This window comes from Sinocyclocheilus rhinocerous, unplaced genomic scaffold (assembly GCF_001515625.1).
Source record: "Sinocyclocheilus rhinocerous isolate Xijiao unplaced genomic scaffold, SAMN03320098_v1.1 scaffold967, whole genome shotgun sequence".
In the NCBI taxonomy this organism is placed as follows: domain Eukaryota; kingdom Metazoa; phylum Chordata; class Actinopteri; order Cypriniformes; family Cyprinidae; genus Sinocyclocheilus; species Sinocyclocheilus rhinocerous.
In genome coordinates, this window is record NW_015660510.1 from 73,467 (window position 1) to 89,973 (window position 16,507).

The window sequence follows — 16,507 nt, forward strand, 5'->3', positions numbered from 1 at the left end:
CGCTCTCGTCTGCGTCTTGTTTCTCCCTCACACTCTCGCTTTCCTCTTCCCTCTCCTCTCAAGACTCTTTGTCAAGTCTAAACATATATGCCACGGCCCCGCCTGCTTCCTTCCGCAGCGCTATTAATCAAGAACAGGTTAACACTCTGTTACCAGCGGGTGAACGCGGGGTCACGTTCAGCCGGCGGAGCAGCTGTGACGGAGCACAGGAACACAGCGGCTTTTACTTCAGCAGGAGCTGTCGAATTCCCTGCTTGAATGTTACAGCAAATAGCGTCCCACCATCAGAGGTTTCTGAAAATACCTTTCATCTAGAAGCCTGGAAACAAACTTCATTCTCACCCACAAAACAAGTCTTTTCTTTGTTTTCGGGCTGTATGCTGGCACGCATGTGCCTTCAACTCTCACCTGGATAATACAGTCTGCTGGAAAGCCGGCGCAAATTTCGACTAAACTAAAAGATGGCTTCTCAGAGTTGTGGACGCTGCTCAGAAACAATCAATTAAGAGTTCAATTAATAGACGGAGACTGTACTGCAAACAAAAATGACACTTACATTGGTTATAAATCAGGACACATCATGCACATTCACAAGCTTTTAGTCCCTTTGTCGTGTTTCGTGATTTTGAGGTTGCTTTGCTCACCTCAGAATACTGCATTGACGTTAGGCACTTCGAATGCATTCACATGTACAAATATAGACAGCACTATCACATCATTTGATAGTCTGGGTAGTATAAAAATACAATCTTAAAATCTTTGGTTTGTACAAACTGTAATTGTTGGTTTTTGACCGCTTCCCCTCATTCAGAGAATCTTTGTAAAAGGTTCTTAGCAATACATCAGTTTCCATTTGGACTAAAGGGTGCAACCGCAGCTTTCCAAAACCTCGCACTTCCCTTCTCATGCATCTAACGACTGGGATTCAATGTGTCAACCAGTCAGAAACACACATGAGAACTGTTAGCAAGTGTAAAACCTCAAGATCGGCCGAGAATTAGGCAAGGCAGAGCAGAAGTTGCCTTCCAAACTCATTTGAGATAACAGACAAGCCCTATTCATTTCACTCAAGCATCGTTGCACATTGGGGAAGTGGATGGTAACACTCAGGGTCAATTGCGAAACAGATTCAACAATGCAATGATTCAGCTCATCTGTTTGGCGTTCAGTTGCACGGCAGCCATGTGGAGTAGGTTTGCTGATGGCAGGTAAACACTGGCTGGACTTGGGCAATGTAATAATTGCTAAAGTTACCATCTGCTACATAAGGGGCGGGCTGGTAATAGCAAGTGACGTTGGCCACGTTGGGTATGACGTTCTGCTCGGCCAACACATGCACTGCTAGCATGGCGATCAGCCCTAAGATCTGCCGCCGCTCGTGTCCCATCAGACACACCGTGCTCTCGTTCACTACCCCGTGAAGCGTCGTCAGATAATCGTACTTGCGGTCCTCCAAGCCCACAAAGTGGTTCTGGAGGTAAGACTCCAGCTTGCGCTGTTGTTCGCTGATGTCCGAGAAGTCGAATGTCTTATAGAAGTAATGCATAGTAATGCAATAATTAGCAATGCATCCACTGAAGTTTTTAAAGGGGTCATATTATGAGGAATCACCCTTTGCTTTATTTTTTTAGATAAAACATTTTGATGTACTATTTCAGGATTTCCAAATCTGGGGTTTGTGAGAAGCTAATAATGAACTAAAAAAGTTACCGTCTGCTACATAAGGGGCAGGCTGGTAATAGCAAGTGACGTTGGCCACGTTGGGTATGACGTTCTGCTCGGCCAACACATGCACTGCTAGCATGGCGATCAGCCCTAAGATCTGCCGCCGCTCGTGTCCCATCAGACACACCGTGCTCTCGTTCACTACCCCGTGCAGCATTGTTAGATAATCATACTTGCGGTCCTCCAAGCCCACGAAGTGGTTCTGGAGGTAAGACTCCAGCTTGCGCTGTTGTTCGCTGATGTCCGAGAAGTCGATGAAGAAGCGGGAGCACATGTAGCGCTGGAGAGACTTCATCTCGGACTCGGAGGCGGCTCGGAAACCCCTGACCAGAAGATGGCAGTATTTCAGGAGGCCGCCTCCTCGGATCTCCTCGGGGCAAATTCTGCTGGATGTCAATCACTTCAACAACCATGTCTTATAGAAGTAATGCATAGTAATGCAATAATTAGCAATGCATCCACTGAAGTTTTTAAAGGGGTCATATTATGAGGAATCACCCTTTGCTTTATTTTTTTTAGATAAAACATTTTGATGTACTATTTCAGGATTTCCAAATCTGGGGTTTGTGAGAAGCTAATAATGAATTAAATCATAAAATTGCTGAATCAAAATAAATTATTAAAAAATATATTTTAAAAAAATACTACCACAACTCCTAGTAAGTCATAAAATAAGGAGCATAGGAATAAAGTAAAGCAAATATGAATCCCACACAGTGCTATAGCTTGTGAATAATATCTTAATACAACTTTTCATTCATGCAAGCTTCATTTTTGAAAAACAATGCCTGATCAAAGTCACATAGCAGTGTGTGGGATTCATCTATTTTTGTTCAAATAAAAATTAATTAAAGCACTTAAAAAAAAGATTTGTTTGTTTACCTGCATTTCATGCAACACTTAACTGACATCAGAGAACCGTGAACATGCAAATGTTTGTTATTATTGTTGTAATTATTCAAATATTAACTTAAAATCTCAGAAATGTACTTCAAGTAAATATTTTAGGTTAAAGGGGTTTGGCTGACCAATACGTTTGGGAATCCCTGTACTACATAAACACTTAAACTTGTAGAAATAAAAAAGAAAATTTATTTAAACTAAACATCCACGACTTTCTGAAAGCAGACAGAAGAAACATTATTTACACATCAATGATGTCCACCGCGTGATCAGAAACTCACAAAAAGTATGTCATTCAAAAAAATCGGACAGTTTAATTTATATTGGACCTGACAGCAAACCCAAAGCTTTTAGAGGTCCTTTACATCTAAAGATCACTAAAGAGACTAAAAATGGTGGTGAAAAGTTAAATTGGAAACTAAAACATTATGAGTTGACGACAAAGTATGATATGACCCCTTTAAAATCTCATTCATGCATAATTCAAATTCCATGTCATGCATTGCAAATGCAAGCTTATTTAATTTTCATAATGCCAAACTGTCTACAATTGAGTGCACTTCAGTTGCGTGCTGTGATATGAGGAATACTGGAAACTCAACTGCAAAGTTTGCATTCCAGTAAAGCAAACTGATCTGTGCTTCTCAGTCCTATAAAAACCTTGTGTCTGTTCAGCCAAATTGCCCATAGTAATGAAAGAAGCTGTTGCCGTGGCGAAGTCTCCATACACGCTCTCGCCGATGATGGTGGGGTGAAACGTTTTGGCCATGGGGTTCTCTGAGCACTCGTAGAAAAGCAGCAGAGAGTCGAGCTTAATCTGGAAAGAATCGACGCTAAACTCGAACTGCCGGCGCAAGGAGTCCACGAACTTGAGCTCCACGTTTTTTCCCCGGTTGTTGGAGAGAGAGATGAGACTCCAGCGGTCCGAATCATTGCACACTTTCACCATCTTTTGCACATATGCTTCCTGCAAAATAACACAAGGGATTGTTTCAGCATTTCATTAAAATAAAAATGCTTTCAAGTGCATATCTGTTTGCCATATCAGTTCTCCATTATTACCTTTCGCAGGAGATCTAAGTGGCTGAGAACGCTCGATCGGCTTTAACCTGCTTTAGCGCAATCCTCTTAACTGACAGAAAACCAACATTTCACCAGCCTATCAGTAAACTACTCTAATTGCATTTCTACTGAATGTCACTGGAGACTATAGGGATGATCTTAAATAACGTACTGATTGAAAAATCACAAATAAACACATGGCATGTTAAGTCAAGCAGTACTTCATATTTACGAAGTGTTTTAAACACCACTTTCCTATAAATTATTGTTAAAGATTCGGTTTGAACCGGTTATTCAAAGGTCCACTGATAAATAATAAATGGCGGCCCCTCGAAGCTAAAGTAAAGTCACTGTTTACTGTACTGTTTGCAGAAATACAAACCATTAATTTGTGTATAAGTGTAAAATATTAAACCTTACAATTAGAAACAGCACAAAAGATGAAAATAATTTTAACCACTAAATATTGTAGAAACTTAATTTGCTGTAAAGTTGCTTTGCAACGATTTGTATCGTGAATTGAATTGAACTATTAAGATGGCAAAACAACTTTGCATAAATATAACATGAATAAGACTAGTATTATTTATAACGCATGTTATGTTTAATGTTGCAGTGATTCTTTATTCATTACTTTACAAACTTAATTCTATATAGACAAAATAACCGGTTTTAAAAAGAAACATTTGGCACTGAGCTCTTATGAGACTTTATTGCAGAACTGTTTAAATTAACTGTAAATGTGATTAAATCTGCAAAGAAAACTTTCCTTTTTTTTACAAATATGTCCATTTGAACCCTTTAAAGATCATTTGTCCACCACCCTCATGAATCTGAGACTCACCTTCAGGGACAGCAGTGTGATTTTCTTTTTATTGACCCCATCAGGTAAGAAGTCCAGCAGACAGTCCAGCACTATGTTCTTGACGATCTGAAACTCCGTCTCTCCCTTCAGGTCCACGCAGAATATGAGGTCCAGGTCCTTATAGCCGAGCCCGCTGTCCCCGTGCAGGACGTGACTGGCGGCGGACCCGTTGAGACGCACGTCCCGCACATGGATGCGCTGCTCCCGCATGCGGCTCCGCACCGCCGTCACGATCTGCCGCGGCTTCATCTGCAGCGTCGGGAAGTTTCCTCGGCCGTGGATCGGGATGCTCTCGGTCAGGACGAGGTCCAGCCGCTGGACCTGCTCCCAGCTCAACACGCTGAAGCTCGTGCTGTCCGTGCTCGAGTCTGAAACTCGTCCGATCGCGCTGTCCTCTTCAGCCATGGTCGCGTCTGCTGGAGGAGTCCGAGGGAAGATCTACTGCCTGGAGCTGTTACGAGGAGAGTTGAGGAGACCCATAATGCGCTTCACACGGGGGCAATGAACTGGAGACTCGCTGAGGTCTGACCGTATTCTGTCTGCTTCTGTGAGGACTGTCATCCGTCCGCGCAAGCAGTGCTGGAGACTGTAATGTGTAGTATGACAGCAGAATGGCAGTGCTGAAGCTTTCTGTGCGCCTCAGGTCACGCCTATCACTTCACACACACACACACGCACGCACACACACACACACACACACACACACACACGCACGCACACCAGCAACCCAATGACAACACACGACTCATCTCTCTACAGCTGTGCGCACAAACTCACATTTAGTCATTTAGCACACACAAACACAGATACATGATGATACTGATATAATAATACTGACAAGCATTTATGGTAAACTGAATGTCATTTTGTATTTAACTATGTTTGTAATTACACGTTTGTAATAATGAAGTTGCAATTTATTAATATTTGAATATATTTAATATATTTTAATATAAATAACAGATTTGAAAATATATTTACTATATATGTAATACTGAAAGCATACTGCAGTTAAAAGTACTTAGTGTACTTCTTGTTTAAAGGCACGAAAAAACAATCAACATATCATTTGATATTATTACAAACAGCACTTCTTTAAAAGTGTACTTAAGTGTGTTAAGAAACATATGAAAGTGTCTCTCCTTATGTACACTTAAGTGACCTTTATTTCATTAATATTATATTAATTGCAAATACATTTTACGTTTACTTTTAAGACTTTAATACACTACAAATGCACATTCAATACACATTTACAAGAGGATGGATAGATAGATAGATAGATAGATAGATAGATGGATAGATGGATAGATGGATGGAAGTAGTGTGCACAAACAATAATGTTATTCATATTATATTAAGTATTCATCAATAGCACATCTGCATGTGATAAGAAATATAATGCAAGTCAATATGTTGCGATGTAGGCTATATGAGATCAACATCAGGAAGTTTGGTGTCTTTTATTGCCCTCTAGGGCCGTGATAGAAAAGTGTCTTGAACAAGTGACTGGATCTGCGTCTGCAACAACTGCACGTGCATTAGTTTGCACACTAACACTTTAAACGTTCAACTTCACTCCAGCTTGTCTGTATCAAGTTGAGCGTTTTGCCAAGAACACAAAAAGCATCAAAAGCTCATGCTGTTTTATTTTAGGGGTTGATCTTCTACACTCTTAAAAATAAAGTTTCCAAAAGTTTTTTTTTTTTTTTGGTAACACTTTATAATAACTTTCATTAATAAATCATTAACAAACATTAAATAATGCTTAACAGATTAGCTAGAAATATGAGATAATTAATGCTTACTATTGAACTTATGAAACGTTACCTAATGATTAAAGGCAGGGTATGTGATTTTTCAAAAACACCTTAGAAAACTGATTCGGGCCGAATAGCAAAACAAACTTGTAGCCAATCAGCAATAAGGGGCGTGTCTACTCGTGATGTGGAGGAGAGAGCTTTCAGTGCATGGGACGGACATTAGCCGAGCCGAGCGACAGAAAGATAGAGATGGGTGTTTGTTTTGGTGATTTCAAATATCAACAGTGGCTACCAGAAATCACTTACTCTGCCTTTAACAGATCATTAATTCATGCAAATTAAAATGCTTACAAATGTAATTAAACTTTCAGCTCATATGATGCAAATGATTTTAACAGAAATGATGCAATGATTAAAAGCTTATTTGTTAATGTACTTTTCAATAGAAATATCATTGAACTTCAGTTCACATATTACCTAATGCTCTTTGTTTACATTTACAAATGTTGTGGAAAAAAATAGCTTAATTAGTCATTTTAAGCACTTCACAAACTATTTATGTTAATATATTATTCATTAATAATCTAAAAAAGTCATATATTTGGTCTTTATTTGTTATGTAGACTTCTACTATTACACATCATTTAAACAAATCATCTATTAATTATGTTGTTCATGTCTATAAGTGGAAACTATTCATCAATTGTAAATGTTTGTAAACATTTACTAATAATTATGCCTTTATGAGCAGTCATCTCGATGGCAACATGTCCAAATGACCTGAATTCACCCTATTTACACATCTTTACAAATCATTTATTAATCATTTGTTCAAGTTTTTGCAGTACCCAATCTAAAATTGAGACTATTCATCATTTGTAAATGTACACTCTTAAAGGTACTGAGTGATTAGTAAACATGTATATACACTCTTAAAAATGCTGGGTTAAATACAACCCAGTGCTGGGTAAAATAGGGACAAACCTAGCAATTGGGTTGTTTTGACCCAGCGGTTGGGTTAAATGTTTAACTGGGTCAAAACAACCCAATTGCTAGGTTTGTCCCTATTTTACCCCGCACTGGGTTGTATTTAACCCAGCATTTTTAAGAGTGTATATACATGTTTACTAATCACTCAGTACCTTTAACCAGCCCTTAAACCTACCCATCCCTAACCTTACCCGTATCACACCTCAATAGCAGCAAAAGTGATAATAATGATCTGTTAATCATTAGGTAATGTTTAATAAGTTCATTAGCAAACATTAACAAGCACATTATCTCATGTTTCTAGTTTTCTAAAAGCACCTTTTTTGCAATGGAAAGTTTCCAAGGATGTTTACGGTTCTTCATGGAACCAAAAATGCCAATAAAAAAAACCTTATTTTAAAAAGTATGTCTCAGGACATCACTGTAATGTTTACTGAGCAGTGTTGGGGAAAGTTACTTTTAAAAGTAATGCATTACAATATTGCGTTACTCCATAAAAAAAGTAACTAATTACGTTACTTCGTTACTTTTTATGGAAAGTAATGCGTTACGTTACTTTTGCGTTACTTCTTAAATCTGGACAGGGCTTGCTTGTTTGTTTTTCAAATAAAAAAGTTATATTTTTGGCAAATATAAAAGCCTTTTCACACCAAAAGTGAAATGAATAAGCCTCAGGCTGAAGGAAATGTAAATTTACGTCCGTACAGTAGATCTGGAGATCTGGAGGTGAACTGGATCATCGAAGGTCAGAAGCAAATAGAATGGGATTAAATACATAAAGGATATTTGTGTTGTTTAACATTTAATTATTGCAGGTTTGCGTCATTCTGAGTTGCATTATTTTTATTCATTTATTCATTTTTATTTATTTTGCGGAATACTGAATCTGTGTTTTGTTTTGTTTTTTGTGAGTGAGATGAATTAATGCATATTCATATTTATTTTAGAACTACAGTATCATCTTCAGATTTCTCTCAACATGGGGACCAGAGAGCTGTCAATCAATAAATTGGAAAAAAAGTAACTTGCGTTACTTATTTGAAAAAGTAACTCAGATATTCTCTTGTAAATTAAAAAGTAATGCGTTACTTTACTAGTTACTTGAAAAAAGTAATCTGATTACGTAACTCACGTTACTTGTAATGCGTTACCCCTAACACTGTTACTGAGCACTTATTTTTAGAACACCACCAAGTGCCACATCTAAACTTCATAACCTTAAATGACCGAGGGCCGTCTGTGTTACTGAGGTGAGTCTTCAGCTCATGTCAGAGTGGAGCAGCTGTCGATCAGGATTCATCCGCGGACACAAAGCCCTGCGTCACTGCACTCACCCAGCCCTTTAAATCTGTTTGATCCCATTTAGGTTAACACAGGCTAAACCCTATGAGCAAGACCGGTAGACCTACAGCAGAAGAGATGAATGCAATAATACATAACCTGTAACTGACCACTGACCCATATTCATATCTGGATTCATATCTATCAAACGCTACTGGTGAAGCGTTTTATTTATTGCACCTAAGCGGTTTCTGACTTACAAAAATGATTTTCATATTATTGTAATAATAGCCAAATACAATCTTCTAGTACAGGTATAACCTTACATTCCCAGATTTCTGTGTAGGGTTGGTGTAGGGCAATAGAAAATACAGTTTGTACAGTAGAACAACCATTAAGCCTATAGAGTACACGTATAGTTAACCAGACGCGTGTGTGTATGACCTAAAGCGCACAGAAAGCTTCAGCACTGCCATTCTGCAGTCATACTACACACTACACTCTCCACTCAGAAATAGAGGCATAAGCACATCTGAAAGTGAGCTGCAGTTTTCAATAAGTGACTCAGATCAGATCAGGCCAGAAGTCTGATGTGTCCAGACGAGAGCTGCTGCGGCTCTCAGGCGGTAAACAGCTCAATTACTGCGACAGGCCACATCTCCGAGTCGCTCCGCTGAGAAACACACGCATCCTAATAAACAAAAAAGACGCTGAGATTACAGCTTCACAAATCAAACTAAGTGTGCAAATGCGTTTGCTTGCTGAACTCTTGTTTACGGTATGTTCGCTCTCTACATGAAACAATCACCACGGGCTGTCAGCTCTCAGCTGCTATTGACACGGCAGGGGACTGATCATGATGTTTATTTGAAGAAATAACATGCTGAACACATGAGGCAACAACGTGAGGAGGTGTTCGTGCATGCACTTTTATGTCCCACGAGGGGACCTTTGGGTTCAGAGGGTGAAAAGTGCGACCGGTCTGTATATGCCTCATTAAAAGCTTCACCAGAAATCATCAGTTACGATGAAGTCAAATGTAACTTCTTATTTCTCCAGAAATGCACACAGTTGCATGAGCTCTGCAGAAACGGAATTAGAGATAAATAAACCTGTCAATTGTATTTATATTTGGTCACTTCATGTGTTTTTAGGATTCAGATTGCTATCCGATCATAAAACTGATCGCAGTCTGATCACTCAAACCACCTCATGATGGTGTTCGACACTCGGCCAAGTGTAAACGCATCGTTCAGGCCATATACTGTATTTGCAATATATGGGCACAGACAGCATTAAACAGAACATTTTGTAACTTTGCATTAGCATTTTTATTCAACATGATGACATTTTTTATTTTAAATCGACCTTTTCCCCTCATAATTGTGAAAATTGATGGAATATGATTTTTGATATTTAAAAATATCTTGTTTAATACTTTATCCAATATTTTTAATGAATGTATGATAGCAAAGCTGTGAATAAAATGCACAGGGCAAACAGCTTTTCTGCAAAATAAAATAAAATAATAAACGGTTTGGTTACTGTCCATATAACCAAAGGTATGTCCTGGAGAACACTTTCTGCCTCAAAGGTCGAGCTCATCTAATCCTATTCTACGTTTGGTGAAGAGCAGAGTGTTTCCCGGCGCGGCATCATCAGTCCTCACCCAGCGACACATGCTGGTTTCTCAGAAATCTCTTTCTCACTACACACTATCCTGCCTTCGTAATGAATCCGATCTGGCGTCGAGCGGCACGTGCGCGGAGGAACCCCCATGAGGTCAAACGCGTGGGAGATCAGTGACGTCACTGAAAGGGTAAAGCAGGTTCTGGGCATGCTCAGAATACACTCCACTCGTAGCTGTAATTATTCAGAGCAGTTGACTAACAAGACTCTGGTAATCCACACGGCTGCCAAAAGAGATCAGAGCAGCCGGGGCATCTGGGTTAACAGCTAGGCCTACACAAGAAACTTCAACTCCAAAGTCTCTTCGTAACTCAAAAGTAACGAGTGTCAGAGATGAAAAGTGACGTGCGACTGTTGAGCTCAATTTGAAATAAATGATGTTGCTTATTTAATGCATATAAAATAAATAATGGCAAATGCATAAACAATACAGTACACATCGCGGATCAACCACAACTGTTTTATTGCATACCTGATTATTTAATAATATTTTTAAATGACTGATAACTGATACGCAGAACCATTTTTATTGTTTTATTTGTGCTTATTGATAAATAATCAACAATAAAATCAATACAACAATAAAAATGTAATTAAAGAAATAGTCCACCCAAAATAAAAAAATTGCTGAAAATGCACTCCGCATCAGGCCATCCAAGTTTCTTTACGAGAACAGATTTGGAGAAAAACAGAAGATGGACTTTTTCACTGGAGGAAGCCTTATTATGAATTATGGACTCTGATTTCTGCCAGAAGCAATCATTTAAAATTAAAACACCTTACAAACACGTAGCTTTTGTCTTCTCCAGATGTTAACTGATGGACTGGAGTGCTGTGGATTACTTGTGGATTATTGTGATGTTTTTATCAGATGTTTGGACTCTCATTCTGAAGGAACCCATTCACTGCAGAGCATCCATTGCTGAGACACTGATGCAATGCTACATTTCTCCAAATCTGATGAAGAAACAAACTCATCTTCATCTTGGATGGCCTGAGTGTGAGAACATTTTCTGCTAATTTTCATTTTTGAGCAAACTATTCATTTAATGACAATAACAATTAAATAAAACCATTGACCAATGTGCAGAACAACTCATTCAACTCAAAAAAAAAAAAGAAAAGAAAAAAAAAAGAGGTTAAACAAAAATTATAATATATTTGGTTATTTTATCCATGAATACGGTTGTTTTCAGTTGCATACTGGCATAATCATGAGGGTTGGGCTGGGTTTGAATCCCGGGCGCATTTTCAGGAAAGCTGGATGTTTTCTCCATTCAGAAAACTGACTACAATTTTTCATGAGAAATTTAGGAATGCATTTTGCCATCATAAAATCTCAGAGCAAACAAATATGAACATTCGATATATCAATTCAACACTAGGAGATCTTAATATTTTGTTTCCATTTGCTTCGAGACTGTAGTGAATAGTTTTGAAAAATATTAGATATGATATGTGTCTTTAACATGTCAGATGTTTGTATCCCCCTTAAAATGCTGTTTCCAACACACAATGGCATAAATTTGACAATCTATTGACCTTATAATGGTGTAATTAAAAGAACTGAATTAAATTAGCAACTCTTTACCAGTTCTGGTATTGTTATTATTATTATTATTATGTTATAAAGTTTGAGGTCAGTAACAAATTTTCCTGCTCACCAAGGCGGCATTTATTTGATCAAAAAATGCAGTAAAAACAGTACAATTGTGAAATATTATTACAATTTAAAATAATTGTTCTCTATGTGAATATGTTGTAAAATGTAATGTATTTCTGTGATGCGCAGCTGTATTTTCAGCATCATTACTCCAGTCTTCAGTGTCACATGATCTTCAGAAATCATTCTAATATGCTGATTTGCTGCTCAAGAAACATTTCTGATTATTATCAATGTTGAAAACAGTTATGCTGCACAATATTTTTGTGGAAACCATGACACATTTTATTTTTCTGGATTTTTTGATGAATAGAAACTTCAAAAGAACAGCACTTATTTGAAAAAGAAATCATTTGTAACATTATATATGTCTTTACTGGCACTTTTGATCAATTTAATGTATCCTTACTGAATAAATTCAGCATTCATTTCTTAAAAAAATACCCCAAACTTTTGAGCAGTAGTGTATTCTAGATGTTTAATTGATGTATATTGTCATAAAATCGTAAAAACTGTTTTGAACTGTATGAAGTATATTTAAATACTATTAAGACGTGTCCCAACTTTTATAACAGGGTTAAAAAGTGTCTTCTACATCCAGTAACCTGGCAGGGCATCATCTCTCCTCTCTCCTGACTAATTCAGTCAAGTAAGTGATTATCATTCACCTCACTGCGTGTCTGGCAGATGCTTGAACTGGACGGTCGCAGTAATTATTGCACATTAGGACCCTTAACCATCATGCACTTATTTCTAGAGGGGTCATCTGATGCACTCTGCTAACGGCTGCTTTTTCATACTCTGATGACTGTATCGTATGCAAGGAGAGAGGTTTGTTCAAAAGGAAAGGACCGACTGCTTAATCAAATCACACCAAACATCAAATTCATTAGGACGGGCTTGAGATGACTGTATGAGGGCAAATTTGACAAATGAAAGAGAGCTGACATCACTCAAGTCACGTCACTGGAGACACGTTCTGCTCTGACCCCGACGACTGTAAAAACACCGAGTCAACGGCTCTGCTAAAACAGACAGAGGTGCTCAACGAGGCCATCTGACGAGACGTTACACCGCAACTCATTCTAAATTAATCATTCTACAATCCTGTCCAGACAAAATCCCATCTCTTAATAAATGTATATATATATATATAAACTATTTAAACCTTCACATTACAGTCAATTAGTAGGTAAGCAGATGAGACAGAGAGAAAAATTCAGGGTAAACTCAGGTAAACTGGAACACTTATTGCCATTGAGATGACTAGGGGGAAAAAAATGTCCCTAATGATTCTAAATGTTGCTTTTAGTTGAAACGCCCCCTATTGGCAGATTTGGGAGAAAATTGGTGCACATCCTCAAATTGAGCTGTTCTCCATGTGTATCAAGTTTCATTACGTTTGGACATTGTATTGAGCAAATACAGGGTCAAACAATCAAACTGGATAACACCAGATTGTTTAATTGGCTTATGTCTTCACATCGCTTTGATAGATCTAAATTCTTAACATTTTGTCATCAGTGTTCTTAATTTCATTGTTTTTAATTGCTGTATGCTATATTACCAATAAAAAATAAATAAATAAAAATAAATATCCCAGGGATAAACAAAATCAGGACTTCTTGTAGGGCCTGACTACAGGGTTCAAAGGAAAAAAATGAATTTGTCTCTCTTATGGTTCCAGCGTTATGAACTAAAACACAAATGTACTTAGTATAGCGCCACCTAGTGTCTGACAGATGTATGTAGCAGTACCTGAGTAGTTGGGGGGATTCAAATTTGAGATCTCTACAACTATTTAGGGCAGAAAAGAATAAATGGTAAAAAGTACAAATACAACAGGATACAGAAATGAAGTGAATGTTCATAGCAATTGTGAGGTTTAAGGGTTTGGCAAACTTCAGAGCTTGAATGTTTGAACCAATGCATAAAATGTAAAAACATGTCTTGACAGAGTCCTAGTGTTGAAGTTATGCTAGAATGGTGAGTAATTAAAAGCGAATTTGTATTATTTTTTTTATTTTAGAATACTTTCTCCTTTGGCAGATTAATATGCAATAACTGTAAGCAAACGGGGGTCTGTCTGTGTAACCGGGTGAACTATCACTTTAAGAGATGCCTATATAGAGACATAAAACGACAACCGCTGATGCTCACATTCATCTCTTTATTGCATGCCACGTCTCTTAACATTAAGCAAAGATTACTTTGAGGTATACATATCTTTTTTTTTTAATCTGTAGTACCAATCATATTCTGCTAGTGATGAACATAAACTATAATTACATTGTACACCAAATGAGAATGTTATTGATGTTAATTGCATGAGAAAGCAAAATATAAAATGCATATTCATAAATCTCAGCTTCTTTTATAGTGCACTTGATTTTCTTTTACACCAGCTCTTTCGAACAGCCCTTGTGAGCAACTAATAAAGGCTTTAGTGCTTTTCACGGCTAATTGGATTTACAATGTGTGTGTTACAATGTGAGAGTTTGCTCTCCATAAAGACCTCACACACACACACACACACACTCACACACAATCTAGCTGTGAGATGCAGATCACCTCACCACTGCATCATATAATAATTAAAAAAAAAACATGTGGCTACTCTCTGGGCTGACAACAGTAGATTACACGTCATATTCCAGTCTTTTCTTAAGAGAAAATTTATGAAAAAAAAAATAAAGCATAGAGAAAGTAAAAGTAAGCAGTCAAAGAATGTGAGTGTGCTTACTGCAGAATAAGGTGATGAAAGCAGAACACTGCTTGTGATGCACCCTAATACTGCCTGAAACGTGAGCGTGAGCGGGAAGTCATGAGTGTCACTGTAACCTCAGCATCAGCATCAGTGTTTGTTCCAGGTGGGGATGGCGACTGGACCTTGAGGGGATCTCTCCACCAATATCAGCTCCTCTGGGTTATTAATGGCCTTGTAATGGAGTAACAGGTCCTGAATGGCTCGTTCTTCAATCTATGATAAAAATGAGATGAACGGAATATAAGGGTCAAATGATAAACATCAGGAAAAGGACATTTTTAAAAATCTAGTTTACAACACATTTGAAAAAAATTATTTAAAATGTGCACAAGTGTTTCTCGTACAATTTTACACTTTTATACTGTTTTAGTCAAGGTTTTAATAATCTAATTCAATTTTTAAAAGATGTAATATCATGCATCATAAAACAAAAAGTAAATATTTTCCTCATACCTTAAGTACATGAGTGTGCACATCTTAATCATTATTCTTCTAAATGTTTTCAAACATACACCACCATTCAGAAGTTTGGGGTAAATAAGATATTTTAGCTAAATTAATAATTTTATTTGGCAAGGATGCATTAAATTGATCAAAAGTGACAGTAAAGACATGTTACAAAAGGATCCTGAAAACTAAAATGTATCACCGTTTCCACAAAAATATTCTGCAGCATAACTGATTTCAACACTGATAATAATCAGAAATGTTTCTTGAGCAGCAAATCAGCATATTAGAATGATTTCTGAAGATCATGTGACACTGAAGACTGGAGTAATGATGCTGAAAATTCAGCTGCGCATCACAGGAATAAATTACATTTGAAAAACAGCTATTTGAAATCACAATAATATTTCACAGTTTTACTGCATTTTTAATCAAATAAATGCAGTCTTGGTGAGCAGAAGACACTTATTTTGGAAACAGTGCAAAAAAAAAATCTTACTGGCCCCAAAGTTTTAAATGGTAATGCATTTTCCCAAGTAGAAATGTTTGAAAGCAGAGCACGTTTGATTAAAACAGCATGTTTTCTAAATAATGCACATCATGCCATTTGACAACCTGACATTTCCAGTGTTATTGCCAGGTTAAAGTTACTGTCTTGACCATCAATTGCGGACACTAGACTTTAATTTGGTGAATAAAAGTATGTCTATGTCACTGTCAAATGCACATAAGACAGAAGAATGTTACCTGTATGAGCGCTAGCGGTTTCTCGCGGCTGCGGATCAGCGCGGCTTCCTGTTGTCTCTCCTCCTCCACAATGGAAGCAAATGTAGAAGTGGAAGGAGGGCTGCCAACTGCCCTCAGCACCCAAGGGCTGATGGGAAAAACACAGATGAGAAAAGGGTTCAATGCTTACTCATACAAATGCTGAGTAACAACTTCTGAAGAGAAATAAGGAAGTTGCTTCAAATGCTTCAACTGACTTAAGCAGTAGGGATATAAATTATGATGGCTCCCATTCTAATTCTCCTTAAAGGAATAGTTCACCCAAAAATAAAAATTAGCTGAAACTGTCCTCTCCCTCGGGCCATCCAAGATGAGTTTGTTTCTTCATCAGATTTGAAGAAATGTAGCACTGCATCACTTGTAGGGCTGCACGATAAATCGCATGCGATATTTAACGCACATCTTGTCAGAAAAGCCGGTTCTGCAATCAGCGGTAAACCTCCATCACGTGCGTGCTTTCACATTGAGCAGCATTAACTACACAGAGCCGTTGTTCACTGACGAGCTGCGCAAAACCACGTTCATATTCGCGCGATTTTTTGCGCAGCTCGTCAGTGAACAACGGC

The 16,507-nt window shown here is 37.8% G+C and overlaps 1 protein-coding gene and 1 pseudogene across 1 annotated transcript in view; both read right to left on the reverse strand.

Moving 5' to 3' along the window:
• Positions 1-9: 9 nt before the first annotated feature.
• LOC107725278 (protein FAM46A-like) lies at positions 10-5,206 on the reverse strand (annotated as a pseudogene).
• An 8,885-nt stretch (positions 5,207-14,091) lies between these two features.
• LOC107725276 (inhibitor of Bruton tyrosine kinase-like) overlaps positions 14,092-16,507 on the reverse strand; it is a 37,901-nt gene continuing 35,485 nt past the window's right edge. Inside the window, exons 27-28 of the mRNA XM_016534486.1 lie at positions 15,903-16,029; positions 14,092-14,921 (exon numbers count right to left, since the gene is read on the reverse strand). Of these exons, the coding sequence (XP_016389972.1) occupies positions 14,796-14,921; positions 15,903-16,029 (253 nt within the window). The 3' untranslated portion in view covers positions 14,092-14,795. The remainder of the gene's footprint in view (positions 14,922-15,902; positions 16,030-16,507) is intronic.